Here is a 16,663-nt window from a genome sequence, read left to right on the forward strand (position 1 = left end):
AAATCCTACAGGGAGAGACGGGGACCCGGGTGCAATGAACTCTCCCCTCTCCCTTCAGGATCCCGGGGGCCTCAATATGCCGTCCTGGCCCCCTACCTTGGGGTTACAGACACAGCATAGAGCCCCTGTACTCCTGACCGGAATTTCCCCAACCACGCAGGCATAAACTTGGGCCAACATAATCAAACAGACCCTTTAATACAACCAAAATAACCAATGCCTAACCGCCAACCTTACACGTTGTGACTATTTGCTATGCAGTAGGCAAAAAACCAGATGGCACCAGCCAATCAGCCAAATGGAAAAAAATTCCTACCAGGCCCCTGAATACAGGCGACCCCTTGAGAGGCACAGCAATGTCAACACAGAGGCCTAAAAACAGTGGAGGGCGGGTGGGGATCAGAAACGCAGCCAAAGAGAAAGAGAAAACAAGCATTTAACCTTATATACCCCATGGGTTGGACTTACCAATTGCAACATGCTACTGTATTTTGTCCAACAGCCCAGATCCAATGGACAGTGGCCACTCATGCCCCCACCTTTAACTCAGGAGTGGTTTGCTAGCCCCCACCGCAAATCGTGCTCTCTATGATAGAGAACCCGCATTAAGGGATTTTAAGAATGGGGAAATAATATACAAATATAGTATTTAAAAAGAATACTAATGGTTTTCTTATCTGTGATCATCTGTGTTCACTTTAACTGTGTGTATGTTCTCTGATTCACATATATTAGCTCCCCCTGAATCAATGTTAACAAGCCAAAGTTCCCAATCCTTTCTTGCATAGCAAAATGAAGAATATGTGGTTTTGCTTTTTGCCACAGGAATAGCCAAATGACAAAACATTGTGCACTATTTGCATTTCTCTGTCTACTGGGATAAAATACATTATGTGAGAATATTCTGTTTGGTAAATGCTTTTTGTGAGTGACTCTCATGTTTGGGTGTTTTGCTTTTTTAAAATGTAATCAGCAAAATAAAATAGTGTAAGATACAGAGGGTTTAGTTGGTCTTTTTAAAATAACACTTCCCAAGAGGCAAAATGTGTGTTACTTTTTTATAACTGTTGTTCAAGCAGTTGGAGGCAGTATGGTATTTTCATGTACTGTATCAGACTTTGGTTGGGTGATTTTTGTTTGTTTGTTTTACTCCTTTCTCTGTGCTAGACTGCTTACAGGAGGCTCCTCCTAAACAAGTTACCGTAAATCTAAAATATGCCAAGAGTTTCTATGAGAGCAAGGGAGGAAGAGAATGGTGTGGAAAAGTATGAGTAGAGCAGATTCACAGCAATATCAAAGGGACTTCAGCATCAATCTGCCACATGGAAGACATTCTGTCAGCCTCTATTTATGCTTGTGATCATCATAGCTGTTTGCCTTTGATCTAATGGGACGTCTCTTTTCTCCTTTTTTATTTTTGTAGGATAAAGCGGTGGGTGGATAAGATGCAAGAAGACCTAGTAAGGCTGGTGAAAACAGCGAGTGGGGTGGATGAACTTGCTCAAGTAAGTGACAATTACAAGGATGTAGTGCACGAGGAGGTTCACAAATGGACACCTAGTAAATGGTGGCCAATCTCGTTCCACTAAGGAGTTTTTCGGAGAGCAAAAAGCCAACACTGTTAGGGCTTGGCTTCAGATTTGGAACGTAGCACTGGTGCAAATGGGGCAGTAGCTTCTCGTGAACAGCAGTTGCATCGTAGGAGCCTTGGTGGAACAGTGTGCTCAAGTAGCAAAATGTATTGGGCTGTCCCTGCGTTCTGGAGCCTAGTGTCATATTGCATGTGCTTCTATTGCTGCTAACAAGTTGAAAGTCATGGGCAGAAGCAGCAAGGTGCAGATGGCACAGATGTCCTGTGGAAGACGCCATCTGTACCCTCCATTTATTTTTCGTTTTTGAGCTCTTTGCATTAGCCAGCATTCCCCCCTGCCACTTACACACAACCCAACACCAAAGGGGTTTTTCCAACACAAACTGTGACAGTGAAAACAAATGTGGTTTCCTCCTTTAAAGAAATAATAAAAGAAACTGAAAGCCTAAAATTTCAGGAGCACAAATAATTTAATAAATTGTGTGCTGTATGCAAAGAATGGCCTGGAGCACTTAACAGCTCTTCCTATTATATTTCTTTCCTCCAAAGCTAACTTGATAAAGGAGGTTGCTGCATATTCATTAATTGACTTACTGTTGTCTGACTTTGTTTAGTCAGACTTGCTTATTGTTAGGAAAAGCTAATATTTAATCAGGTGCAAAAGGCATGGTCTTATTACTGCCTCTCACAGCAGCAAAAACTCCTTTCATTATTCTGCCTGTCTGGTGAATGTGAAATGCTGTAAATGGTGACTGGAAAAAGGTGGGGGTGTCTGTAGTGAGCTAGAAAAGCCCAGATTGTCAAAGACTTACAATGTATTCCTCTGAAAGGAGAGCAAGTCTTCCGCAGTACAGTGGTCCCTCGACTTACGAATTATTCAACATCCGTAGGTTTTGACTTACGAATGGGACAAATGGCCACACGCTTACGAATTTTTCTACATCCGAACGGAAACCGTTGGCAGCTTTAAATGCGGTTTTTCGACTTACGGATTTTTCCGAATATTTTTTTTTCCTATGGGAAACCACGTTTCGACTTCCGAACTTTTCAACCTACGAATGTGCATTCGCAACGGATTAAGTTCGTAAGTCGAGGGACCACTGTAATTCAACTCTGTTACTGATTTCATAGGAAGAATGTTAGAAACACTTTGTGGAAGGGAAGAACTTCCTGATTGCAGAGGACATGACAAGGTGTGTGGTTGTCAGTCATTGTGCGAGTGGAATGGGACCTGCATGTTTCCCCTGGATTCCCATGTGGATGTGGGAAGAGAAGTCACCCCTTGGCAAAGGAAAATCCTGCAGCCCTTACTTGGAGGGGGTGGCCTCATTGCAATGGCTCCCAGGGAGCTGTAAACAGGCAGTTTGTCAGTTGCATGTAGGCATCTGCACTGTGAATCCTGTAAGCAATGCACGGTTGCAAGACCCAGATGCCACTTTGTGCTTGATAAATAGATAGGAACTTTATTTGCATTAGCCATTAGCTATAGCAGTAAGATTTTGAATCCCTGCAACAGGGTGAGCTCCTGTTGTTCGGTCCCAGCTCCTGCCCACCTAGCAGTTTGAAAGCACATCAAAGTGCAAGTAGATAAATAGGGACTGCTCCGGCGGGAAGGTAAACGGCATTTCCGTGCGCTGCTCTGGTTCGCCAGAAGCGGCTTAGTCAAGCTGGCCACATGACCTGGAAGCTGTACGCCTGCTCCCTCGGCCAATAACACGAGATGAGCGCCGCAACCCCAGAGTCGGACACGACTGGACCTGATGGTCAGGGGCCCCTTTACCTTTATAGCAATAAGATACGGATAACATACACTGGGGATAGAGCTAAATAGCTATACAAAATACGTTCTGGAGGTTTAAAAGGTAAAGGGATCCCTGACCATTAGGTCCAGTTGTGACCGACTCTGGGGTTGCGGCACTCATCTCGCGTTATTGGCCGAGGGAGCCAGTGTACAGCTTCCAGGTCACGTGGCCAGCATGACAAAGCCGCTTCTGGCAAACCAGAGCAGCACATGGAAACGCCGTTTACCTCCCTGCTATAGCGGTACCTATTTATCTACTTGCACTTTGATGTGATTTTGAACTGCTAGGTTGGCAGGAGCTGGGACCGAGCAACAGGAGCTCACCCTGTCATGGGGATTTGAACCACCAACCTTTTGATTGGCAAGCCCAAGAGGCTCCGTGGTTTAGACCACAGCGCCACCCGCATCCCATTTATATACTGTATATGGACTTATGCAAAACATTTGTTCCAGAATAATATCCAACTCTTCTACTTTCCATACAAAATACGTTCTGGAGGTTTAAAAGGTAAAGGGACCCCTGACCATTAGGTCCAGTCGTGACCGACTCTGGGGTTGCGGCGCTCATCTCGTGTTATTGGCCGAGGGAGCAGGCGTACAGCTTCCAGGTCATGTGGCCAGCTTGACTAAGCCGCTTCTGGCGAACCAGAGCATCACATGGAAACGCCGTTTGCCTTCCTGCTATAGCAGTACCTATTTATCTACTTGCACTTTGACGTGATTTTGAACTGCTAGGTTGGCAGGAGCAGGGACCGAGCAACAGGAGCTCACCCCGTCGCAGGGTTTCGAACCGCCGACCTTCTGATCGGCAAGCCCTAGGCTCTGTGGTTTAACCCACCGCGCCACCTGCGTATTCTGGAGGTTTACAGCAATACAAATGAAATAATTTTCTGATGATCTTGTTCTTTCTAGTTCTCTACAGCCCCTTAGGATGAAGCCAGGTGGATTCATAGCGACCTTCCCCTAGCTGTGTGCTCTCCACATGTTGTTGAACATCCAAGCATCGGCCCCAGCCAGCATGGTACCCTCAATGGTTAGGGTTAATGGGGAAGGCTGTGTGCAAGCTACCCAGGGCTGACGTAGTCCATAGCTGCCAAGTTTTCCCTTTTCTCGCGAGGAAGCCTATTCAGCATAAGGGAATTTCCCTTTAAAAAAGGGATAACTTGGCAGCTATGACGTAGTCCAGTTCAAGCTGTATCCATCAAAGTCGTTATACAGATAGCCCTTGCATAAACTCTGAACATAAGCCTTTTTAGACAAGCCCCATCTTCCCCTGTCCTTCACCTGATAACCTGCATGTTAGGTTATGACAGGTGGGTGTTGTAGAAGAAACATAATATAGACTGGCTAGCCGAAGCTTTCTAACAAACAAAACATCTGTGTTCAGCCTAAGAGTCAAGGTATCATAAAAATTTAACCTGTTCCATAACAAAATTCAGAGTCGTGTGAAGCTCGATTGACAGCTGGATTGACCCTATTGCTGTTGAGATCTGTGTATATGATCCTATTGACTTTACTCATCAACTGACCATTTCCATGGCTTGCCTGCTGTGAAGGTAAAGGTAAAGGGACCCCTGACCATTAGGTCCAGTTGCGAATGACTCTGCTGGTAGTGTTCTCTCAATCTAATTAACATTGTGTGTAGTCTAAAAGGCAAAGTAATTAAATGTTCATGCTCTGCTAGAGTCCCTTACTGGACAGGGTAATAAAAAATGAGTTACCGTAGTTTGGCTCTCAAATGTCAAGCCACTTGAAGGGAACAATCGCTCCTTTAAATATGATGAATATGCCCTTCTTTCGCAACTCAGGAGTGAGAAAAAAATCTAGAATACAGGAGAGAAAACTTAACCCCCCCCCCAGTAGAACCTTCTTGCAAAACCACCTAATTGGATAGAACACTACTCCCAGAATATATTTCCATTTTGATATGGAGCTGCACTAGCAAGTCAAGCGTGATATTCCCAAGGCATTATGTTAGTTCAGTCCCAGAGCTATGGAGCAAGTGTATACAGTTAACTGTCTGCAGATGATAAAACATAGAGTGAAAGGAACATTGGATTTAGAGGACGGATGCTAAAGGCAGCTTTGGACATTGCAAACCAGTGGTGACAGAGGAAGGGTGTTTGACCCGAGCTCCCTATTTTTCATTGCTTCCTTTTTAATTTGCGGAATGGGGTCGCTCACTCTCCACATGCATCTGACATTTGCATTTTTGCATTTGAAAGAGCAAAGAAAAAAAAGGGGGGGTGAATCACAAGTGATCTGCACATCTTGTGATACTCTTTGTTCATAAGGTATGAAACTTCTTTAAAACTCAAAAGAAATGTGCTCATCCTTACTAACCTTTAGGAAACTAGCAGAAAATATGCCTTTGGAAAGCTTCTCCTTTTTTCTGTGTGGTCTAAGGGAGGCACAGGAACAAGGTTAGCAGTGACTAGAAGTTGGTTAGTAACATATTCGTTTGTTTCAATGCTGATTCATGTGACCTGCAAACCAACACAGCTGTGCTTGTGTGTATGCATGTGAGTACATAGATATATGGGATTTTGAAAAGGGTTGTGGTTTAGAAATAGAAATTTTTATACACATTTTGTAAATGCAAATGAATGCTGATAGCTGCAAGATGAGTCTGGGCTCAGCTCTAGAGCTAAGCCAGGCAATCAGGAGAATAACTCTTGCTAGACTAGACCACACTGGACTGCAGGCAAGGCATCATATGCCTGAATGCTTCTCCTTACCAAAAATAACAAAAAAGCCCCTCTTCACAATGTATTAAAATAGTATCTCAGGAGCAATGAGTAAATCAGATCTTTGGGGGCATTTGGCTCCATGTCATTGTAATCACATTGGAGAGTGATTACAATCACATTGTAATCACTGCCCCACACCCCACCGCCCCACTCGTCACCCACACATTGGGGAAACACCTGTAATAGGGGACCTTCTGTGTGCTTGAGGAACAGGCACAGTCTATGTGTAGCCCTCCAGATGTTCTGGACTACAACTGCTGGCGGCCCAACTCAGCGTGGCCCAAGATCAGGGATGGTGTTGGTGAAGACATCTGACAAGTGTCATGTTAGCTACCCCACCGTAGACTCTTCCCATGATTCACAGCCTTTATTACACAGGGTTAAAAATCCCTTGCCCATACCACAGGCTCCTCTTACGCACATGGATGCTAGGAATGGCAAGGCCTTTTGGCTCTCTCTAAGAACTTCCATAAACATGAGCAGTACAAAGTGGCACTGTTGGCATCCTGCACTTTATTTCCCTTTAGCCATATAACTTGAAGACAGGTCACAGCTTAAATACCATTCACTCCTGTTAGTGGGTCTGCTTGGAGGTTCCTGGTGTGAGAGTCACTCACACCAGTACAGAAAGAGTGGGATTCAGATGCTTGAGACCTGGGTTCAAGGCCCGCTTTAGAGTAGTCTCATTGTGTAGCCATTGGCAAGTGGTTATCATCTTCCAGACTTCTCCATCTGTAAAAAGCAAACTGCCTTTCACAGTCAAGCTGCAGAAATTGAGGAGACATCTGTATACTCTGTTATTGACAATAATCATTCAGAAATGGGGCTACTGAAGTGTGAGTGTATGAAGAAGCTATAGCTTATGATTGAGGTTATTTTCTTACCCCCTCTTGAGTCTGTTTTCATTTAAATAATAAAGAAGATGGAATACTTTGAGAACTACTGACATTTTATTTAGACTTTGTGTGTATGAAAAGGAAACTGTGTGGGATGTAATCTTTTCTTGTCTAATCATGTCAAAACTTTAAATTGCTGCAGGGCTATGGCTCATGTTTCACAAGATACAGGCCACAGTAGAATTTGTATCTCAAACAAATAAGGACAGGGCCTTGCACTTCATCTTACTGGGGTGCATCTGAAAGTAGCTTCAGACATTTCTACCAGTGTGGAGAAAGCAGGTGTATGACTGACTTGACCAGTCTCTTTTCATGCTTTCAATTTGTTCAATTTGTGTGTGTTTTTTAAAGTGCTTCCCTTCTAATATCTCAAGAGAAGAATTTTACATTTCTTCTGCAAAGGGATCTGTGAACTCCCCCGGCATCTGGAACATAGACATCTCACAGCTGCATGGTTTCCCATTAGGTGGGAAGCATGAAAGGTGCACAGATCACCCCATGGACCTACTTTATATGAACCTGATCCAGATTCCTGTGTGATGTGTTCCATGTTTCCATGGAACATTGGAGGAGCAAGCTTCTCTCTACTTAGTATCCATCTTTCCTATCTCTCTAAATATGTCCCACCACCTCTATTTTTTTGGGTTTATTTCTTCAGATTGACAGCATGTGCCAAGCTCAAGGTTGTCTATAGAGTTTTGTACATCCATTGTGTCTTGTCTATCAAGCAGCAGGACACTGGGAGAACTGCTTTTTACATATGTAGCCACCAGAAGAAAAAAAAACCAAGGGAGAAAAAGAGAAATATTGTGTATGTTATTCTGAAATGGAAAGTATTGTTTTTAGGAAGCACAGTATCAAAAATCTTTTTACTGAGTCCACTCCTAAGATGCTCCAGCATAGGCATGCTTGGAACAGGGAATGCCAGTAGTTCTGCCCCTGAAATGTTATAAAATATGGCTCCAGTTTTGCAAGGTGATTATGCAGTTTCAAGTACTTTCTCCCTGTCTTGTTCCATGTTCTGATGCAGTAAATTCCTAAGCTGCCACTGTGTGAATTTCATATACGTAATACAGTGGTCCTTTTTCACTAGTCTTACTCTTGGTTTTCTGATATTTCTTCCTGACAAATAACTGTCTTTACTTGTTTACATTGTGGGAGGAGAATGTCATTTTAACACATTGTTAGTTTTAGTGTACAGTCATACCTTGGTTTAAGTACGCATCGGTTTGAGTATTTTCAGTTTAAGTACTCCACGGACCTGTCTGGAACGGATTAATCCACTTTCCATTACTTTCAATTGGAAAGTTTGCTTCAGGTTAAGTACGCTTCAGGTTAAGTACAGACTTCCGGAACCAATTGTGTTTGTAAACTGAGGAACCACTGTACACAAAAATGCACTCAAGGGTTGTAAGGAGGCCGCGATTTCTGTCCCACCATGGTTTTGTTACAGTCAGCATTGTTTCTGTTCTGTTACAATTTGGCTTCTGCTAAAAGCTACATTATTAATCTTGCTATCTGCTGCAGCTGAATCTTACATACAGGTACTTAATTATGTGATTAATTTCAATGCATTTCAACAGAAGGGAAACATCAAAAACAATGCATTAAATATCACAATTATTTGTGCAATATTTGAGGCCTAAAATAACCAATAATGCATTTGCTTGCATGGTTTCCATTCCTCACTTCTGACAAACAAGCAGATTGTAGAAATTTCTGCTCCTGTTTCTGACAGAATTCTCTACCCTCCCAACTTCACTTGTTCTTCAAGTTTCAGCCACCTCCTGAAAGCAGGATACCAGAGGGGCAGCTTACTAGCCATTTACCAAAGCCATTTACTAGATGCACTAGGGCAACTGAAGAAAACACCCCCTGCTTCAGAAGCTAGTGCAAGTTAGGCTGTTGCAAAGTATATTAAATACAGCAGGAGGAAAATAATTGTCAGTTTGTATGTGGCACAGGCAGTGGCCTCTTGTCTGGTTACAAAAACACAACAATCACCTCTATTTTCATCAGTGGTATATGTTGGAGGATATATACTTCTTGGGTTTTTTGTACAAAAGTTACGCCATGTGCACAGGATTTCTAGAGTGGTGTGACTATGTTTAAACTCCTGTAGGAAGAGCATGTTTTAATGGCTTTTTAAAGATTAAGCCTTATTACGACAGAAGCCCTTGGGGACTATAGTAGTGGACTGAGTACATTAAAATTTGGGCCGTTAAAAATAGTCTTTAAAGAGGCATGATGATTTTTGGTGTTAATGTCTAAAGCTGTGTAAACCATAATGCAAGCTAGCCTTGCCAGGATAGCTTCCTGGGAGCCTTGTGCGAATCTCAGACTGTACAGGACATATTAGTCAGTAAAGTGGAAGGCCTTCAGTTATGTCTACCATCATATTTTTAAGAAGCATATGTTTCTACTAGTATACTGGGGCAGCCTTCCCATGAGGCGAAGTGAGGCAATTGCCTCAGGAGGCCAATGCCAAAAGGCATGGAGGCAGCAGTGAGATGTCAAAGAGCCACACCTCCTAAGTTAGCTTGCTCTCCCACTACCAGTGTTGAAGAGTCAGTTGCCATAGTGGTCAGCTTCTATATGTGGAAAGGTAGGAGCGCCATTTTGTCTCTTGCCAAAATATTTGGGGCCACTCCTGTAACTGTCTAGCATTTCAGCAATGTTTTATTTTTATTTATTTTTAAAAAATAATATTTATTTAATGATGAAACACAAGAAAACAATATTTTTTTAAAGAATAGTACACCATGTGATACTTTAAAGTTTCAGATTTGACGGAGATGTTTAAAACTCATGGGTCGTATTTAACAAAGAGTAGAGCCACTGAAATTAATGATCATGACTCAGTTAGGTCCATTAATTGCAGTAAGTTTTCTTCAGGTAACTAAATATTAGTTAAATACCCCTCAATGCCCTTAAGCTTTTTTTCTTTCCTCACCCCAACCAATCATGCCATGTTTTGAAGGAGTGTGTGTGTGTTACTGTCTCATTTTATCTCTTCACCCATTGAACAATGCCATATGCTTGGTGCACAAAATAATCCTCATAGTCTAGCTATCTTAATGTTTGGTCAGCTTTTTGGCTTGTGTGTTATTTCAGACTTGGTTATGCCATTCCTGCATTCCTGCATTTTTGTGTGTGATGGGTTACAGGGCAGAAGCAAAGCAAAAGTTGTGTATCTCTGTATTGCAGGGCTGTTTGGAATTTTTATTTTAACTTAATTAAGCATCACAAATAGGGGAAATAAATCAATGACACCTCAGACCCTAGCAATGGAAGCTTTGTGTGAAACATTAAGAGGTACCACTGTATTTGTGTTCTTGTTATACGGCTCATCTGCCTCTCTCTTAATTCATACAAAAAGTCCCAATTCCCCATGGTAGCCTTAAGAGCAAGTAAGGTAATTGGCTCTTTGTGAGAGATGTGTAAAATGTGTCTTTGAAGGCACGGTGGAGTAGAAGGACGTGCTGTTTGGCAGCCTTCTTAACTCTTTGCACATTAGGCAGACACTTTTGCATTGTGTGTGGCTTTGTATCACCCTGCAGAAAATATTACAGGCCATTAACTTTGAATAAATATGCAGCATATGAAGAACAGCAAGGGGATAATAACAATGGCTCTCTCTCTCCTGAGTTGGAAGCATCCTTGTACAGTGGTACCTCGGGTTACAAACGCTGCAGGTTACAGACTCCGCTAACCCAGAAATAGTACCTGGATGAGAACAGAAATCGTGTGGCGGCTACAGGAGGCACCATTAGCTCAAGTGGTACCTCAGGTTAAGAACAGTTTCAGGTTAAGAACGGACCTCCAGAACAAATTAAGTTCTTAACCTGAGATATCACTGTATATTGACATAAAATTGGTCTTATAGTGGCCTTAGAGAATGAATTTATAAATGTGGGAGGATTTTACCATCAAAATAGCAAACTAATTGAAAAACTTACATAAAGGCTTTGTTCATTTGTATGCTTTTGGTAAAAACTACCACACTGCTTCCAGTGAGTTCTTTAGACTCTAGACCAGACATCCCCAAACTTCAGCCCTCCAGATGTTTTGGACTACAATTCCCATCTTCCCTGACCACTGGTCCTGTTAGCTAGGGATCATGAGAGTTGTAGGCCAAAACATCTGGAGGGCCGCAGTTTGGGGATGCCTGCTCTAGACCATAGAAGCAGCTGAAAAATAATAAATTTTGGATACCTTCTGTCTACTGTCTATGAAGCATAAGAATGGAACACATTTAGTTATTTAAAATATTTTCATCCAAAAGAACTTTAATTCATATGAATTTTCAAGGTGACCAACAATAGTTTCAATATAAGCATTTGAGTCTCCAAAAAAATTCAGTGAAATATCCAGATTTAAGAAGCATCATTGAGCTGAGCAGCAAAACAGACAATACTGTAACTAGGATTAAAACAGTCAGCTGTCCCAAGCTGAAGACCCGGCACATTAGAATTTTTTTTTTATCAGCTGATGACACACCATTGAAGAACAAATCATCTGGGGTTTCAGGACAAAGTGGTTGATGCAACAGAAAAAGTCATTTCCAATGAATTCTCCAACCACACTTTTTTTTGGTAGTGGTACACAAAGGACCTCCCCCTCCCTGATGATCCTTGAGATGCTGGACAGGATCATGCAGGAGAAATATATCCTATTTAAAGTATCCTAGTCACAAACTGTTTAGGGGTTTAAAGGCAAAATGGAACTTCAAAACAAATTGGGAGCCATTGGCGCTGGTGCAGAATTATGGTCAAGTGATTAAATAATAATAATAATCCAGTTGAGGCTACCTTCTCCAGCAAAGGGCACAACCAAAGGTGTGCAGAATCACTTCAGAGTCATAAATAAGGAAAGTCCCAAACAAGCAGTGCACCTGAATCAGATTTCCTAGTTGACAATGGAGATTTTGTACCTGTTCAGAGGCACTATATTCATTTTTTAAAACAAAAGTTGTCCTAGGATGGAGGAAGGATATTTATGCCTGATCTGAGGTGTCAGTCTGGGGGTATTTTAAAAAGCAAATATTGCTATTCACAGAAGTGTCCAACCACAGAAATATCAAGAAGGGGAATTGGCAATGTGGTGTTAATCCTTGGCATGGAAATGTGGAGAGGGCAAAAAAATCTATTTTTCGTGTGTATTGAAATGACAAAAAGAAAAGCCTGGCAAAGCCAGTTAAAGGTCGGATGAGCTGGGGATGCCATTAGCAAAAAACAAATTAAAAAATAAAATGCTTAGTCTTGTTTGAAGCTGATTGGCTTTTTATGCTCCAGTAAGATAGTGCACATTTGACAACCTTACTTTCTAATGCCAGTTGTTATTGAACAAACAGGTCCACTGGCTGTGCTGAAAAAATGGGCTGTAGGTATTAGGGTTGTGATGGATGGAATTAGATGTACTTTTGATATGCAATGTTAAAACAAAATTCAGTGGTAGATCACTTACTTGGTATGCAGAAGATCCCAGGTTCAACCCTTGACACCTCCAGTTAAAAGGATCAAGTAGCAGGTGGGGTGGGAGACCCCTGTCTGAGATGCTGGGAAACCACTGCCAGTCAGGGCTAGATTGACAAGTCTTCGTGAAATAATAGGAAAGCTTGGAGCTGCTTTTTGGGTTTGTTGACAGTTTCCAAACCACAATAGTTTTTTCGCTTATTTTTGGAAATATTGTGTGCCAAAAGCTGCTGGAAGTTGGCCAGTGAATTAGGCCTGTGTTCATTCTGCCTGAGTTTACTTCCCTTAAGACAATGTGACACCCACTAAGCAGGGGCATAATGTTTGTGTAAACTCAGGACATCTGTTAAATTGATAAATGCATTTTCCTTATTTATTTACTTACTTAGCCTTGAGGTATCTGCTTTCATAGACTGCAGTGCACATCCTCTTGAGGTCAGTAGTAAAACTGTTGATTGTAATTAATTTGGAGGGTTACCTTTTTATTATTATCTTGTGTGCAGGTTTCTGGGGGGCATTTGCTCATTTTATTCCTAATTAACCTGCTCTTTCTATCCATCTTTGGTGGCATTCTCCCTCATGTCTCTCCTAACAGCATAGCTCTATGAAAGGAACAAAGAAGTAGTTTCCTACCAAAGAGATTTTTTTTTTACTATAGCATAATGCCACTATAGATGAAATACCACAAACAGGCTTAAGGTCATCTCATTCCATCTTCTGGTGGCCTGCTGGATGTTGTTGGGTTCCCATCAGACCAGGTCAGCATAGCTCATGGGCAGGGCTTATGGCAGTTGTAGTCCAGCAACATCAGAAACAAAGAAAGCTCAGGCCATTGGTCCATCTTAGCTCAGTATTGTTTACTTTGACTAGTATTGGCTCTCTAGAATTTCAGACAGGTCTCTTCTGGTCCTATCTCTAGGTTCTGGAAATTTCAACTGGGACCTTCATGCAAAACAGATGCACTACCACTTGGGGGGGGCACAGGTTTCCAACTCCTGGTCTACAGGGAAGGAGCCTATATATGTTTGCACCCGTGCATGGGTGCCAGGAGTGGGGCTAGTCAGCATACATGAGGTCAGGGCTGAGACTAGTTGGTGTGGCCCTGCTCCTGTGTTGGTAGAATGCATGAGCAGTTCGGCTGAGCAGGGCTTTAGTTTTGAGTCATTAAGTGTTGAGCGATCAAAGTACATACATGCATTGCTCCACTTCAGGTGCCCGCCCACCAGAAAAGTGAGAATATAAATAGTGTAACCCACAAGAGGAGTATTAGCAAACCAAGATAAAGGTGATTAAGTCCTCTGTATTGAAACTAGTGTGAAGTGAAACAGGGGCGTACCCAGAATCAAAACTAGGGGGGGCAAGGAGTGGGGCCAAGGCACAGAAGGGAAGGGGGAGGAGCCGGAGTGCGATGGCTGCCGGGCGAGGGGGCCGGCGGCGGCTGTAGCAGCATCAACGGCAGCGGGGGAGTCTCCAGAGGCAGGCGGCGGAGGAGCACAGCCCAGCGTAGCGCGAGTTCGGCATTCCCGCCCGCCCGCCACACCCTCCAGCTTCCCATCGCGCTCTCTGGTTCCCCGCCATGCTTGGCCTTGCCAGAGGGCGTGACGGGGAGCTGGAGGGAGGGTGCGGCGGGCGGGAACGCCGAACTCACGCTCCGCCGAGCTGTGCTCTGCCTCGGCTTCTGCCCGCTGGCAGTGCTGCTCTCGTGCGCCGGCCCTGCTTCTAGGGGGGGCAGCTGCCCCCCTGCCCCGCGCTGGGTACGCCCATGAAGTGAAAGAGATGTAACAGGAGGAGTTGTTGCATGTGAGCTGTGCGTTAGCAAGCTGATTGCTAGATCGCCAGAGGCTCCTTTTATTAGTAGGAATATGCACACCTTTAGGAACAGTCTCACCTTTAGCACTTTTACATCATGAGCTGACACATATGTTTCCTCTTATATTTGTGAGACCTGCTCCACCACTTCATGCTCCCACCAAGTGGAAAGTGAGCCATGCCTCTCCAGAAGGAGGCAAAGGTCACAGACAGGGCATGCATGGCAGACTACTGAGAAAGCCAAAGGTTAGATCAAGGGTATGGTGTTTAGACAGCTGCGGCTTGCCTGTGGGCGGAGGTGTGCCTCACGCCTGGTGGTCATTCCTACACTAGTGTACGAAACTATTAATGGCAAACATCTGTATCCTTGGAGACATGCAAATTGGCCCTACATTGGGTGTTCATGAAATAGGAGTTGTTATTTAGCATTAAGAGCTTCACAGTTAAGTACACATGAGTTCATGCATCTCTGGGATGTTAAAACCAAAGAGATGTAACATCAAAGTGTGCCTCATCTCCGTCTTACAACTTTGACCAAGTACCAGATGTTTTACAACACCTTGATTCTAATAGGACCACCAGTGTCAGATGAAAATTGCTTGCGGGTGGGGAAGAGATTCAGCTTTTGTGCCATGAATTTTCTGTTGTTCATGCTTAGCCTCATAACAGTGCCTGACTGCCTCTTTTTTCTGTCCTTGTTCAGATATACCTGCGAAACACAGACTTATATACCGTGGAGGCCAACAATGCACGGCAGCTGGTAGAAAGTGCAGCCCGAGAAATTGAAAAACTCCTGAGTAACAGATCCACAGCATTGGTGGTTTGTATAGACTGATATTTTCTTATTTATATTTCTGAATTGTTGTTTAATGTAACTTTCCCGCCTTGAGTCTTCATGTTCAGTTGATGAAGCATGTCTGGTTTTTCCCCTGTGAAATCTTGGGCAGTGTTATCCTGATGTATATAGGATGAGATATAGACAGAGTGATGACTTGGGACGTTATGATGGAAAATCCACTTCTTAGTTGGCTAGCAGAGGGCAGATGCTTGGGCTGTTGATTGGCGGACTGGGGACCATTTGCCAGATGGCAAACAGGAGTATAAAAAGGTTGTTTGATACTCTTACATTGAGGCTTGTGACATGGATATATTTTATGCTAATCAAAAATCTCAAAAACCTGTTAAAAGGACACACAACACTACAAAATAACTTGTATTGCATAAATACACAGTGGTGCGATGACAGGCGGTGGGTGAGAATGACAAGCAGTGTGAGACTTGCTCTTGAACAAAAACAGCAGCAGCAACCCCATGCTAACAATGGAGATGGTTTTATCAAAGGATGACATGGGAGTAAAGGGTTAATACATCCCACATCCAATTTGGGACCCCATGGCTGCTATTCATCAATTTTCTTTAAAATCACACAGGATTCCTCTCACTCCGTTGCAGCAGCCACACTAAAACCCTTGCAGCTGTTTGAAATAGGTTTGGCCACCCATTGCCTTTCAGATGCGGATTGTTTAATGAACGCTGGGTGGGAATTTTGAAATGATCTGAAACACCCTCAATAAAATATGCTCACTGGGATTATACCATCTAAAAGGAATTGTCTTGTGATCTTTGATTGTGGCAGAAAATGCCTATGCAAGACTCTTAGACCAACTTTTCTTGGACTCGTGAGTCTAAGCGGCTGTTTGAATGTCACCTGTAGCTCACAAAGCTCTTAGGAAAGTGGCAATGGAACCAAGTGTAAGCGTGTGGATTCTGCTTTCACCATGAAGGTTGGAACTAGAAATCAAGAGACCTGGATCTCTATGCACCAGTCTGATTCTTTCCCCTTAAGTCATAATGCATTACTAGCTATGAGATTGGACTTTGTGTGGCAATGGAGTAAACTCCGCTGGTCAGGCTCAGAATTTTAGAAATCCAGATTCTTCCTGCCCCAATTCAAAAAGAAGCTTATTGTTATTTTTACCTGCCTTCTGAGCTAAATCAATCCCTGCCATGCCTCCAGTCACGTCATTGGGAGCATGCTGGGATCTGATGTGTCCCTTCCAGAGACTGTCCAAAGCCTGTCTCTCTCCTACACACAACTTATCTGGCTTGCTGCTCCTTGGCAATGGTGGAATGGAGCAAGGAAGGGAAGTCTCTCTGTCTGTGGTCTTCTTATATCTGGTGCTTGGTGCCAGGGTCTGCAAGGGAACTTCTTCTTTCACTTTTGTTGGAGCACCACTGAAAGTAAATAGATGCATGGGGTGGGGAGGTTTGGAGGACTTACCTGCGCCTTAGCCTAAAATTCAAGCAAAAGAATTTCTGAGGCCATAAAGACCATCTTGGAT

General features: G+C 43.2%; 1 protein-coding gene across 7 annotated transcripts in view; it reads left to right on the plus strand.

Moving 5' to 3' along the window:
* Window positions 1–16,663, plus strand: part of CACNA2D1 (calcium voltage-gated channel auxiliary subunit alpha2delta 1) — a 407,398-nt gene that overhangs the window by 67,136 nt on the left and 323,599 nt on the right. For all 7 annotated transcript variants that reach the window (XM_088651901.1, XM_035127294.3, XM_088651903.1 and 4 more), the window contains exons 2-3: window positions 1,424–1,505; window positions 15,025–15,141. In XM_088651901.1, coding sequence (XP_088508027.1) covers window positions 1,424–1,505; window positions 15,025–15,141 — 199 coding nt within the window. The remainder of the gene's footprint in view (window positions 1–1,423; window positions 1,506–15,024; window positions 15,142–16,663) is intronic.

Source organism: Zootoca vivipara, chromosome 9 (genome assembly GCF_965207765.1).
Source record: "Zootoca vivipara chromosome 9, rZooViv2.hap1.1, whole genome shotgun sequence".
NCBI classification, from domain to species: Eukaryota; Metazoa; Chordata; class Lepidosauria; order Squamata; family Lacertidae; genus Zootoca; species Zootoca vivipara.